This window comes from Lissotriton helveticus, chromosome 2_1, assembly GCF_964261635.1.
Source record: "Lissotriton helveticus chromosome 2_1, aLisHel1.1, whole genome shotgun sequence".
Taxonomy (NCBI): Eukaryota; Metazoa; Chordata; class Amphibia; order Caudata; family Salamandridae; genus Lissotriton; species Lissotriton helveticus.
Window position 1 is genome coordinate 1,792,120,293 of NC_136059.1, and position 12,341 is coordinate 1,792,132,633.

The 12,341-nt window shown below is 43.4% G+C and overlaps 1 protein-coding gene across 2 annotated transcripts in view; it reads left to right on the plus strand.

The window, feature by feature from the left end:
* Positions 1-12,341, plus strand: part of LARP7 (La ribonucleoprotein 7, transcriptional regulator) — a 118,663-nt gene that overhangs the window by 31,414 nt on the left and 74,908 nt on the right. For both annotated transcript variants that reach the window (XM_078676731.1, XM_078676732.1), the window contains exon 6: positions 796-904. In XM_078676731.1, coding sequence (XP_078532857.1) covers positions 796-904 — 109 coding nt within the window. The remainder of the gene's footprint in view (positions 1-795; positions 905-12,341) is intronic.

Below are 12,341 nucleotides of genomic sequence, written 5' to 3' on the forward strand. Positions count from 1 at the left end.
CTTTGCCTTTAATTCATGGTGCATGAGAATAGAGTGCTGGTGACAGACAGAAGTCACTTGAAGGCTCAGTTTGTTGTCCATACCATGCATCTGCTTCGCGTCCCCCCACGCCCACCTTTTATCACCCTGACACTCGCATTGCTGACATCGGTGCGACCCCTAACAGTACTTCACGGCCCTCAGGGACATGTTTACGAGTACCCATGGTCTAGAGTCCTAGGATAAGTAGTGGAGTTTTGTGTCTGAAGTTGCAATATTAAGGGTAAGTCTGAGGACCTTGCACTGTGGAGCTTCCGGGCCTACCTTCCTGAAGGTGGAGAGTTCGGTTTTCTTTAGATGGTCAAAGAGTGGTTGTTAAGTGGTCATTGGCCTTGATCTGAGTTCTGAACATGTTGTCCCTTATGAAGAGGTTGTCTTCAAAAGTGGTTACTGCTTTTTGGTGCTTTCTTCCTTTGTAATGATAGTTAAGTTAGATGAAGTTGGTGTGCTCTCTTAAAGGAGCCGAACTGAGAGCATTACAGAAACTGTTTTTTTGTATCTTTGGCTATACGTTGGTAAAGGTAGAAAACTAGTCCTATATGATACTATTTTGGCTGTTAGCGACTTGGAAATGCTGAAAAATTAACTTAGATTGTCGCTAGCTTTTATTTGTTTATAACTGATGATGTAGAGAAAACAATTTCTACGCCTCTGCTAACCTGTTTAATATTGCATAATTATACATACACTTGTGAGTATTATTTTCTATCTTATTTTTTGTAATTTAAATGGTGGTTTTTTGTTTTTTTTTGTCAGACTTTGAACAATCCACCCGAGGATGCACCAAGGAAACCTGGTGTTTTTCCCAAAACTGTAAAAAATAAGCCTATTCCTGTACTGGACACAAATGACACTGCTGCAACTGGTATGTATCAATCTAGATATTTGGAAAGTCTATGTGCTAGTCTATTAAGCATAGATACTGGCCGGCTCGTGAATGCTTTGTTGCTACGTTTGACTGAATGTCCCACCCCAAATAATCCAATTTCTTACAGTTAGTGTTGGATTTGGTGTGTGTGTAAGTATGTATGTATGTATATACATGTGTATGTATGTGTGTGTATGTATATATATATATATATATATATATATATATATATATATAAATATGTATATGTATGTATATACATATGTATGTATAACATTAAGATACATTTAATTATAAGTGGTTAAAAGTAATGCATACCTATTTACCTTTAAAGTAAAGAATTAGAGATGCAAAGGCATGCGATGTAAAGGTACTCCTGATGTAATGACGTCATGTTGAGGCTCTCCTGATTTGAAAGCCACAATGTAATGATTCGTAATGTAATGGTCTCTGATGTAACAACTGACATTCAGTTTGGTTGACTGTCGCTCATGCGGTTCCAGTTCTTTGAAATCTGGCACACTGGCACTCAGTGGGGAAACACCGTTTCAAAGGCACCTTCTGCCACCCAGGAGGACCTGGAATCTCAAGATTTCTCTTGGAGTTTGGGAATAATGAACAGTCTTTCTTTAGCTTAATGACATCCTCATTCTCTTTTGCTGAAAGTCAAGACGCCCGCAATGAAAAAATATTGCCCCCAAAATTCCTTTGTCTTGATCTAACGAGTAGAGTGCCGAAAAATTCCCTTGAACCACAGTACATGTAGGTTTATAAACACATTCTTCTAAATATATAATACACACAAAATCTTGGGAAATTAAAAATCATTTATTGTGAATACATTGAATATAAAAACAAAGATATTGGGCTAACTAATCTAGCGCCCTAATCTAAAATACATAAAAACAATACGGAATAATCAATTATGACCTGCACAATTGAGACTAGAGACAGAAAAAGTAAAACATAAAAAAATGTAAATACAAGTTGTACATTCGGACTCAATTATGTTTCCATCCATGTTATGCTACTACAGAATCTGTACATCAACATCGATGTTAATCTTGAATTGTGCCCAAAGCGGCGTCGACGCGTTTCGGTGGATTATAATGGTGATTACCACTTTTTTCAAGACTTTCTGATTTTCTGTCACACCCAAGGAGTCTTTCAGATCTTCCTATAATGAATATATATACACATAATTAGAGTGGTCGGTGAGAGCTATATATTTACTCACTGTGCAGCCCATGTAATACCAACTAGTGCTAACAAGGTGTTTCTTAACAGTCAAAAATGTTCTTATTGGATAGGTCAAGTTAAAGCTTCGTTGTTGTACTGCTTAAGTTTTGATTAGAGAAGTTTTTCTTTTATTACATACAAAACAACTCGTACATACAGACATTTGGATGTATGGAGAAAAACATGATAGAATAAACCACTGTTCGCTTTGTATGTAATAAAAGAAAAACTTCTCTAATCAAAACTTAAGCAGTACAACAACGAAGCTTTAACTTGACCTATCCAATAAGAACATTTTTGACTGTTAAGAAACACCTTGTTAGCACTAGTTGGTATTACATGGGCAGCACAGTGAGTAAATATATAGCTCTCACCGACCACTCTAATTATGTGTATATATGTATTCATTATAGGAAGATCTGAAAGACTCCTTGGGTGTGACAGAAAATCAGAAAGTCTTGAAAAAGGTGGTAATCACCATTATAATCCACCGAAACACGTAGACGCCGCTTTGGGTACAATTCAAGACTCTAACATCGCTGTTGATGTATATATTCTGTAGTAGCATAACATGGATGGAAACATAATTGAGTCCGAATGTACAACTTGTATTTAACAATTTTTATGTTTTACTGTTTTTGTCTCTGGTCTCAATTGTGCAGGTCATAATTGATTATTCCGTATTGTTTTTATGTATTTTAGATTAGGGCACTAGATTAGTTAGCCCAAAATCTTTGTTTTTATATTCAATGTATTCACAATAAATGATTTTTAATTTCCCAAGATTTTGTGTGTATTATATATTTAGAGGAATGTGTTTATAAGCCTACATGTACTGTAGTTCAAGGGAATTTTTTGGCACTCTAGGTTGGACAACCTCATTTCCCTTGACTAGTTTAAGGGGTAGCTCTCTCTTTAATACATTGATCTAACTAGAGCCTGATGGAGACCATTGGGGAAAATCCAAATCCTCCTGCTTAGTAGCTACTTTGCTCAGAAGAGCATGTACATCTAGAACTAATGTTAAATAAGTTCTGTTTCCTTCCTTACCAGTGGTGGCAAGCAAACTGTAGGAAGCTGGCTCTTCATGTGATATATCTATAACCTGATATACCATGTAAAGAGTCCAGGGGTTCCCTTGTTAGTCGACAGGGGTGTGCTATGCAATCCCAAAGTGTTCTATTAGGGGGTAGTCTGGTCGAGCAGCCTTAAGCTTACCACAGAGGATACTAGACGTTCGCAAATACACACAATGGTTAATAAATAACACACACACCTCAAGGAGATCCACACCAATTTATAAAACTAGAAAGTATCTTTATATATGTTTAAACGTTGGAGAAAAATCGTTTGAGTAAGTTTGTTTTTAAGTATGAATTCTTTTCACTTGGAAAAAGTGGACACAGTCCAATTTCTGAGTTCTGCAATGTTATCCTATAGATGGAAGAACAGGTTCTGTGTACAGGTCCCGTGCATCGACTTACAAGACCAATCTCCAGGAGTAAAGGTGAGTGGTAGACAAGGTTCAAAGCAACACCAGCAGTACACCACCAGTAGCACAAGGGTGGTCGGGTGCAGGGTGCAAATCAGCGTCTGGAGCCCAATGTATTTCAATCGAGATCGGTCACTGCAATAAGAGGATGAAGGCTCTGGCCAGGAGACCAGTCGGACTGAACCAGAAAGTAGGCATAGGCCTTGCAAAACTCGTGCATGGGCGGGAAATCCTTTGGTCCTCTTCTCCAAGGGGCGAAGGGAGCAGAGGTCTCCTTAGGCGTCGGGTTTTACCTTACCGGAACAATTGCGGTTGAGGGAACATGCGTACAAAGGCTTCAGGCTATGTCTGGGAATGCAGGAGGAGTAAAACCACGATGGTCTCGAACTCTAGAAGGCTGGGTGGCCTTGTTTACACTGGTGGCCCTCTTCAACTCGGGCAGGAGGCACAGGTGCAGTGGTTGCTTCGGGTGTAGGATTTGGCGGTTTCAGAGGCCTCAGGCCTCTTTTGGAGTTTCTTCAGGACAGGTTTGCTGTTCACTGGAGACCTCGAGTTTTTTCGAAGGCAGGCAGTCCTCCCAAGTTTCTCGAGTCAACAGCTGTAGGACGAGTCGACTTTTACCTAGTTTTCGACAAGGGATGCAGCCAGACCGGCAGGGATGATGCCAGGTTGGCTGCTTCCTCTCTCTCCTCTCTGCTTTTGGGGCTCTCCAGTGGCCTCTCTCTTCTTAGTGGTATCAAAGGGGGTTTGTGGGAGGGCAGGTCGGATATACAGACGCGGAGGCTGAATATATTGTCGAACAGCACTTTTATTATCAGGATTTAAAGTCTTAGGTTTCACAACGGGGTCCGCAATTCCTCCCTCGGCAATTGTCTCTTCAAGGTTAAAAGGATTGGCCGTGATACTCAGAGTGGTTTCTCCCTCTTCTGCCAGATGATGGATTTCCTGGGGCGATGAGGGCTCCGTGGCGTTGGTTTACCCGGAGGTACCGAGAGGGAAAGAGAAAAGGGGCCGTCAGATGGTCTGTTCAAAAGTAACCCTTGTCCTTACACCCGGAGGTAGTGCTCGACAAATGGAATGGTGATAGGTTGTGCCCAAAGGTTCGGGATGTGAAGGTTTGGGGAGAGGGAGGAGAAGGGAGACGCCAGGGTGAGAAGATAAGAAATAGGGAATAGCCGTAGACCAAGTACTATCCCAAGATAAACAATCAGAGTGCCGCTTTCACGTACTATTGCCAAGATAAACAACCAGTGTGCCGCTTTCACGTACTATTTCCAAGATAAACAACCAGTGTGCCGCTTTCACGTACTATTTCCAAGATAAACAACCAGTGTGCCGCTTTCACGTACTATTTCCAAGATAAACAACCAGAGTGCAGTACTTTCCCCTTAATCCATTCCACCCTCCACCCACGACATACACGTCACCACCCACCACCCGTAACACAGAGCAATTCCAGAATAGTCCCCAGACCAGTTTACTCACCGGCCCCGCCGTAACTCTCCTGAGTCACGGCACGCTCTCCAGCCTCCTCCGGGGGACACCACCACTCCTCCGTCCAGCGGTCTTCGGCCTCCCCCGCCTCTTCCTCACGCTCAGCAACGCTGTCTTGACTCTCGGCGTTCAGCTCCGGCTCCCGGCTCCGAGATTCGGCGTCTTCCGCGTGGTTCGTCCCAGGTCCCGCCTCCTCGACGTACGGTGACCCCTCTTCCTGTGTAGCGTCCGTTTTTACTCGTTCCCGCTCTGTAGCTCCTCCTCTCGACCTTGTCCCTCGCTGTGGAAAGAGAGGAGAGACATGGACCGCCGTCCGTGATTCCTGTGTGACGGGACTTTTAGGACATCGTCCTGTTGTTGCAGGGAAGTCTGGGTCCCGTAGTCCGACCCTACATGGAGGTCCGCCTGGTCCCTTCTCACAGGGTTATGATGGCTGGAGCATCTGAACCAATCAAACACTCACACCCAGTCAACAGATCTGGGTTTAATCCATCACCGTTCTTTAGCCCACTCTGCCACCCTCAGTTCAGACATGGCCATGTGCAAATCAGTCTGACACTGTGCCTCATGGGAACAGTCCAGCCCGAACTGCCAAGCCATGCCTTCCCTGGACTGGAAACAAGCTTCCGAAGACCGGTTTCTGGCATTTCAGCCGTCTTCAGCCCGGCGAACAAATTGCACTTTGCCACTGGATTCAAGCAAGCCAGGCTGAAGACGGCTGAAATGCCAGAAACCGGTCCTCGGAAGCTTGTTTCCGGTCCAGGGAAATCATTACTTGGCAGTTCGGGCTGGACTGTTCCCATGAGGCACAGGGTCAGACTGATTTGCATATGGCCATGTCTGAACTGGGGTGGCAGAGTGGGCTAAAGAACGGTGATGGATTAAACCCAGATCTGTTGACTGGGTGTGAGTGTTTGATTGGTTCTGATGCTCCAGCCATCACCACCCCCTTTTGTACCACTTTATTCGCCATAAATTGGCAGGGTATGCTCAGACGTGAGTCCCTTGCTCACTTTGCCACTGGATTCAAGCAAGCCTGGTTGATGACGGCTGAAATGCCAGAAACCGGTCCTCGGAAGCTTGTTTCCGGACCAGGGAAGGCATGGCTTGGCAGTTCGGGCTGGACTGTTCCCATGAGGCACAGGGTCAGACTGATTTGCATATGGCCATGTCTGAACTGGGGTGGTAGAGTGGGCTAAAGAACGGTGATGGATTAAACCCAGATCTGTTGACTGGGTGTGAGTGTTTGATTGGTTCGGATGCTCCAGCCATCACCACCCCCTTTTGTACCACTTTGTTCGCCATAAGTTGGCAGGGTATGCTCAGACGTGAGTCCCTTGCTCACTTTGCCACTGGATTCAAACAAGCTGGGCTGAAGACGGCTGAAATGCCAGAAACCGGTCCTCGGAAGCTTGTTTCCGGTTCTGGGAAGGCATGGCTTGGCAGTTCGGGCTGGACTGTTCACATGAGGCACAGGGTCAGACTGATTTGCATATGGCCATGTCTGAACTGGGGTGGCAGAGTGGGCTAAAGAACGGTGATGGATTAAACCAAGATCTGTTGACTGGGTGTGAGTGTTTGATTGGTTCAGATGCTCCAGCCATCACCACCCCCTTTTGTACCACTTCTCTCTTCTTAGGTCATCAGGATCTGCATCTCTGGTGCCAGGGGCTCACCAAAATAGTGAATTTAGCGGAGTGTAGGGCAATAGCCAATGGGCTAGCGACCCTTTGGGCTACTGCGCCCCCTATATGACCACTTCCTGTGGGAAGTGGGCATAACCCTGTCCCAGAATTTCGAAGTAAGCCATCACAAATATGGCTACTTCCAAATAATCATGTCCTTAGGGGTAGTACTAGCCTGGAGGTGGCAAGCCTATCTGACTAGTTAATTTTCCACCTATTCAGGTGCCAAGGGGCTCTGAACAAGGGGAGGCGCCTTCCTCACCCTCTCGCTGGCCCAGGGAGACCTGTGGGTCATTCTGTGGGAGCGGGTGTTACACCCTCTTCGCGGACAGGCTTTTGTTCTGGCTCTCCTGAGAGAAAAGGCTCACACACTAGGAGGTCAGAACAGCATCTCGGGTGTTATGCTGGAAGACACCAGTCAGCAAGGGCACCAGAGGCTGGTAGGTTTTCAGGGGGCACCTCTAAGGTGCCCTCTGGATGCATGTACTGGTAAATACAACACTGACATCAGTGTGGGTTTATTAATATGAGATGTTTGTTACCAAACATCTCTATTTTCTTCCCTGGTCACTTGTACTGGCAGTAATCGGACTGACCAGAATAGGGGCATATCTGCTCATACAGGTATGCCCTCACGTAATATTCAGCACCCTTCCTTAGGGCTGTCAGGCCTGTTGTAGGGGTGACTTATAAATATTACATGCAGTGCTAGGGACATGGCACACAGTGATCTGTCAGAACTATGGGGAGCATAATTAGGCTCCACTCCCAGGTGCACTGCGTAAAAGTATGTTTAATCCTTCCAGTTTCCCCATTTAATTTACTCCATTGTCAATCCATGTTACTCCACTCTGTTTTCCAAACTCTTAATGCTTTTCTTTTTGTAATCCACATGCATGATTTCTAGTGTGCGTTCTAAATGCTTCCCATATTCAAGACGTGCCCATCCAGACCGCTTCAAGAATACGACCAGAACACAAGATTTGTCCAAGACAGCATTTCTTTATTGACACCCAATGCATTTTGGGCTTATAATCGCCCTCCGTCAGGGGTAATTGCAATTAAACCATTTTAGAAAAAAACACATCATTACTACGTTATCCTTGATCAAACATATGCAGTTCATCATATTACCTTTCTTCTATTTGTAAAACATTGTGAATACAAAACCTTTTCCCCGTGCATATGGCTCTAAAACAGAAACAACCTCAAAATTAAAATTAACTTCTTCCCCTCTATACCCAAACAATCCATTCCCACCCTTGAACTATGCTGACTTTCCCAGGTTCCCACCTACTACCACGCATCTACCCTCCAACGTAATCATCCTCTGTCTGTCCCATTCTTCATCTCGCCACACTATCTCACTTATGTGATCTCTAAAGCGAACCATCCGTGTGTTCTAAACTCACCCATCCTCATTACCAGTCTCTCATACATCCCCGCTCTCCTATGACTTTCTGCATTCTTGTATTCAATCCTACCCACCGCGCTCTTGTCCCTCATCTAGTCGCAGCATTAACCGCACGCATTCACTCGCTCCTAATTCTCCCTACTGCCAAGTTTCAGCCAGCAAATACTCACACACCCTTTAACTATGATGTGGTTGTTTTTTTTTAATGGTTTAATTGCAGTTACCCCTGACGAAGGGCTAATATAAACCCGAAATGTATTAGATGTCAATAAAGAAATGCTGTCTTGGACAAATCTTGTGTTCTGATCGTATTCTTGAATAGGTCTGGATGGGCACGTCTTGAACATGGGAAGCATTCAAAACGCACAATAGAAATCATGCATGTGGATTGCAACAAGAAAAGCATTAAGAGTTTGGAAAACAGAGTTGAGTAACATGGATTGACAATGGAGTAAATTAAATGTGGAAGCTCGAAGGATTAAACATCCTTTTACGCAGTGCTACTGGGAGTGGAGCATAATTATGCTCTCCATAGTTCTGTTTCATCGTCTGTGCCAAACAGGGCAAGTCACACGCCCAGTTAACGCACACAATTCATTGATGATCGGTTAAAACGAAGGATCAAAGTGAAAAGCACGGTGTGCACCCCCCTCCCCCGTGAATACACAGTGATCTGTGACATGTCATATTTTCACTTTTGTCTCCACCAAGACTTGCAGCCTGCAATGGAAATTTTGCATGTGCTTGGTGATGGGTCCCTTGGTTGGCACAATTTGCGCTGCAGCCATTAGAGGCCCCCTTAAGTACCCTCTATAGAACGGTTGTCCCTAGGTACCAGGGTACCATTTGCTAGGGACTGCTGGAGGGCGCTAAAGGTTTTGCTAAATGGGGGAACAATTGTACAGTTTTGGGAAAGTGCTCTGGCACTGGGGACCTGGTTAGCAGGAACCAGTTCACTTTCAGTCGAAATCACATCATGTGCCAGGCAGAAAGTGGGGGTGACCATGTCAAAAAGGGGCTCTTTCCTACACAACCGGTGCCAAATTCACCAATCCCACTTAGCAGCCTTTTGTCCTCTGAGCTGCCATGTAATAAAAGATGGCATCTGTAGGGAAATCTGCTACTCAATGGGACAAATGTTCGATCAGAATTACAACAGCCAATTTTCAGTCTGGTGTTGGCAGTCAGATTGACCAGTTCATTAAACATGTTCTATCATTTATTTATATCTTTGGAAGTGCATGTATCCCCTCTCTTATTTTAGGGCGCTGAATGTCTTACTGTGAGGAGTCTGATTTCCTCTTTTGTGGGGGTGGGGGGTAGTGCTTATACACTAGAGTTTTTTCCGATGTTCTGCATACACAATCCCACTCCTTTATAAACTTTTGCTGTTGGCAAGTAAGAGGTGCTCTGTTTAGAGTTGTTTGCTGACGCTCATGTAGTTTGGTTTTGCTCTCAGATTGGGATAAAGGAATTCCATAATTTAGGACTACGAACGTCCTGGAAGCTTCAGACATTTAAAGGTTCGCTGAGTAATGAGATGTGTGTTCATTTAGCATAGATTTACGGTGCATGTAAAGTGAGAATGGGAGTTTAGGTAATCTGGGTCTTTTTTCCTAGTAAGTTTTGTGCACATTAAATAGAACCTTGAACATGATCCTTGCATTCACTGTGAGCCAGTATAATGCATTTAGGACTGGTTTCAGGCTGTATTGCCAAGGTCAGACACATTCTGTCTCCTTGGTAATGTAGCCTTTAGAAAATAGCAATGGAATTCTTAGTGAGCCCCGAATGGATTAAATTTGGAATAGTTAAAGTGTCCTTAACCAATGTGAGCTCCACCTAGTTGTTTGGAGAAAAAGTAAGAATATTTTGTGAACAGAAAGCCTGCTGGATGATCACTTTAACCACTTCATGGATTTAAGGTGCAAATGAGAACTCCTCATCGAATATGATCCTCAGAGATCTTACTTTTGGCGATGTTAATCTGGGTTGCAGCTAATGTTAATCTGGGGTCTTTCAAGGACTGCAGTCCAAGCGCACAGTTCGGTTATGTTCTTTCAAGGACTTGAGATTTGATTTTTGTTCTCTTCTTTGAAATGAAGCTCTTAAATCGCAACATGTGGTTCATGCATCAAGTGATCTTAGCCTAGTTCTCAGGGCCTGTTTCTGCACACGTTTGAAATTCGCTTGAGATGCTACTTGAGAGCCTGTATTACAGGTCATGCATAAATGTTGAGAAGCACAAGAGAGCTGTTATCACTGAGGATATGCCACACGACCGTGATCATGAGTATTCCACCGAACCAATCTTTACTTTTTGGCTCTGGTTTGAGAGAAATAACTAATGTCGAAACAAATCCAAAAAGGCTTACCCTGTAATACAGCTTTCATGGGGAATTGATTTTTTCTTGATATTGCCACATCAGGTGAACTCCTCCGAGCTCCTTGTTGACGTTAATACATTCTTCGTACTCCTTGCTTTTGATGTGGTCCCACATGGGTCCAGAGGCTATGGGAGTTACATATCATGTCTGATAGAGGATGCAGAAAACACAGAGATACACCCTATGTGTGGCGATTTCATATCTAAATATATTTCCCTGCCTTAAATGCATGATAATGAGCTGAGTGCAGTGAACTTACAAGTAGCCTATTTTCACTTTTCAAGCTGGAAAAAGCTGCCTGCGGTTTCTTTGGGTCATTAAGAAAAAACAGCATAGAAGTAAAAAAAAAATCTCTTTTTAGTGGGCATATCACCAGGTGCACATGGCAAAGCCCTGCTGACAATTATCTTCCTTTTGAGTGTTGAGGAGGTGCTTATCATCATTTGGAAAATTAGTTCTTTAGACATTCCTCATTGACTCTATTTCTCCCGCCTCAGTCCACCAGCTTTGGTCGGGATTTTGTGTATGAATTTAAATCATGCCTCAGACTGTAACGGACATTCAAGCTCATTAGTACTCTCAAGTGCACTGCATGTGGGAAGGCCTTCTATTGCATACTGCATACTTGGGACTATAGAGTAGACTGCTCCACTTCTGCCCACTTTTAATTGCTCGACTAGGTTTTTGAATAGTATGGATTTTATGACTTCCTAAACTCAAATGGAGCTAAGGTTGACACTCAAAATAAGACTTATTGCTGCAGCAGTCATACTACTGTTTTTCATAACATTTTAGTTCATTGCAACCTGCACAGAATAAAATAATGTTTCTGAATCTATGGGAAGTGGTGCAAAAAGAACTTTCAAAGTGTACATTTGCTCAGAAAGTGCTAGACCTGTTTGACAAGTAGTAGGTGTCTTGTCCAAAGAGGCAGAGTTTAAAAAAAAAAAGCCAACCTTTTTAATCCTTGCCCTCTCTCCTGCTCCTTCACCCATATGACATAGGAAGTAGAGAAATCACAGGAATAATGGTACACAGACTCAGAAAAAACATCTTCTTTCAGTGCCTTGGTTTGCACAGCCTGTGTTGTACAGTGTTGTCCATTACAATGCTGACTGCATTATTTAATTGAAACTATGTTTCTAGAGGTAGAAATAGTAAAAAGATGCTGCCAACTTATAAATATGAGGGGTGGAGGATGTAGAAAACTGAGATCACCGAAAATCAAGAGTCTAAAATGAGTGCCTCTTATTTGGTAGCCTGCACGTTTACGTTTCTTCTTGCTATAGAGGGATGGAGATCAAGTAGACATTTGGCCCATGGCTTGGATTTAATTTTGTGTAATTAACGTGAAACCTTTGAACTGAGTATCTCTTCTTTCATGATGTTGGGCAGGGAACCATCGTTTCAGATTTAAATTAGTCCACACTTTAAAGGCTATGCAAATGTTGTTTTTCTTTTCCAGGCCGCCTTTGAATACAAATAGAACTGCATCCGCACTTTTTTCACAATGTTCTTTTTTTATATGTGTCACCTGTTTTTGATCTAAATACGACTTTTTATTGCATAGGACTGAATTTTAGATCGACTTTTCAGGGGAGTGGAATTTAATATGATATCTACTTGTCCATGGTACAGGTTGCTTCATAAATCTACTTGTCCTGTAAAAATATCCATTTGGCCTTTTGTGGCCACGTGGTGCGGCAACACATTATGGCAGCAA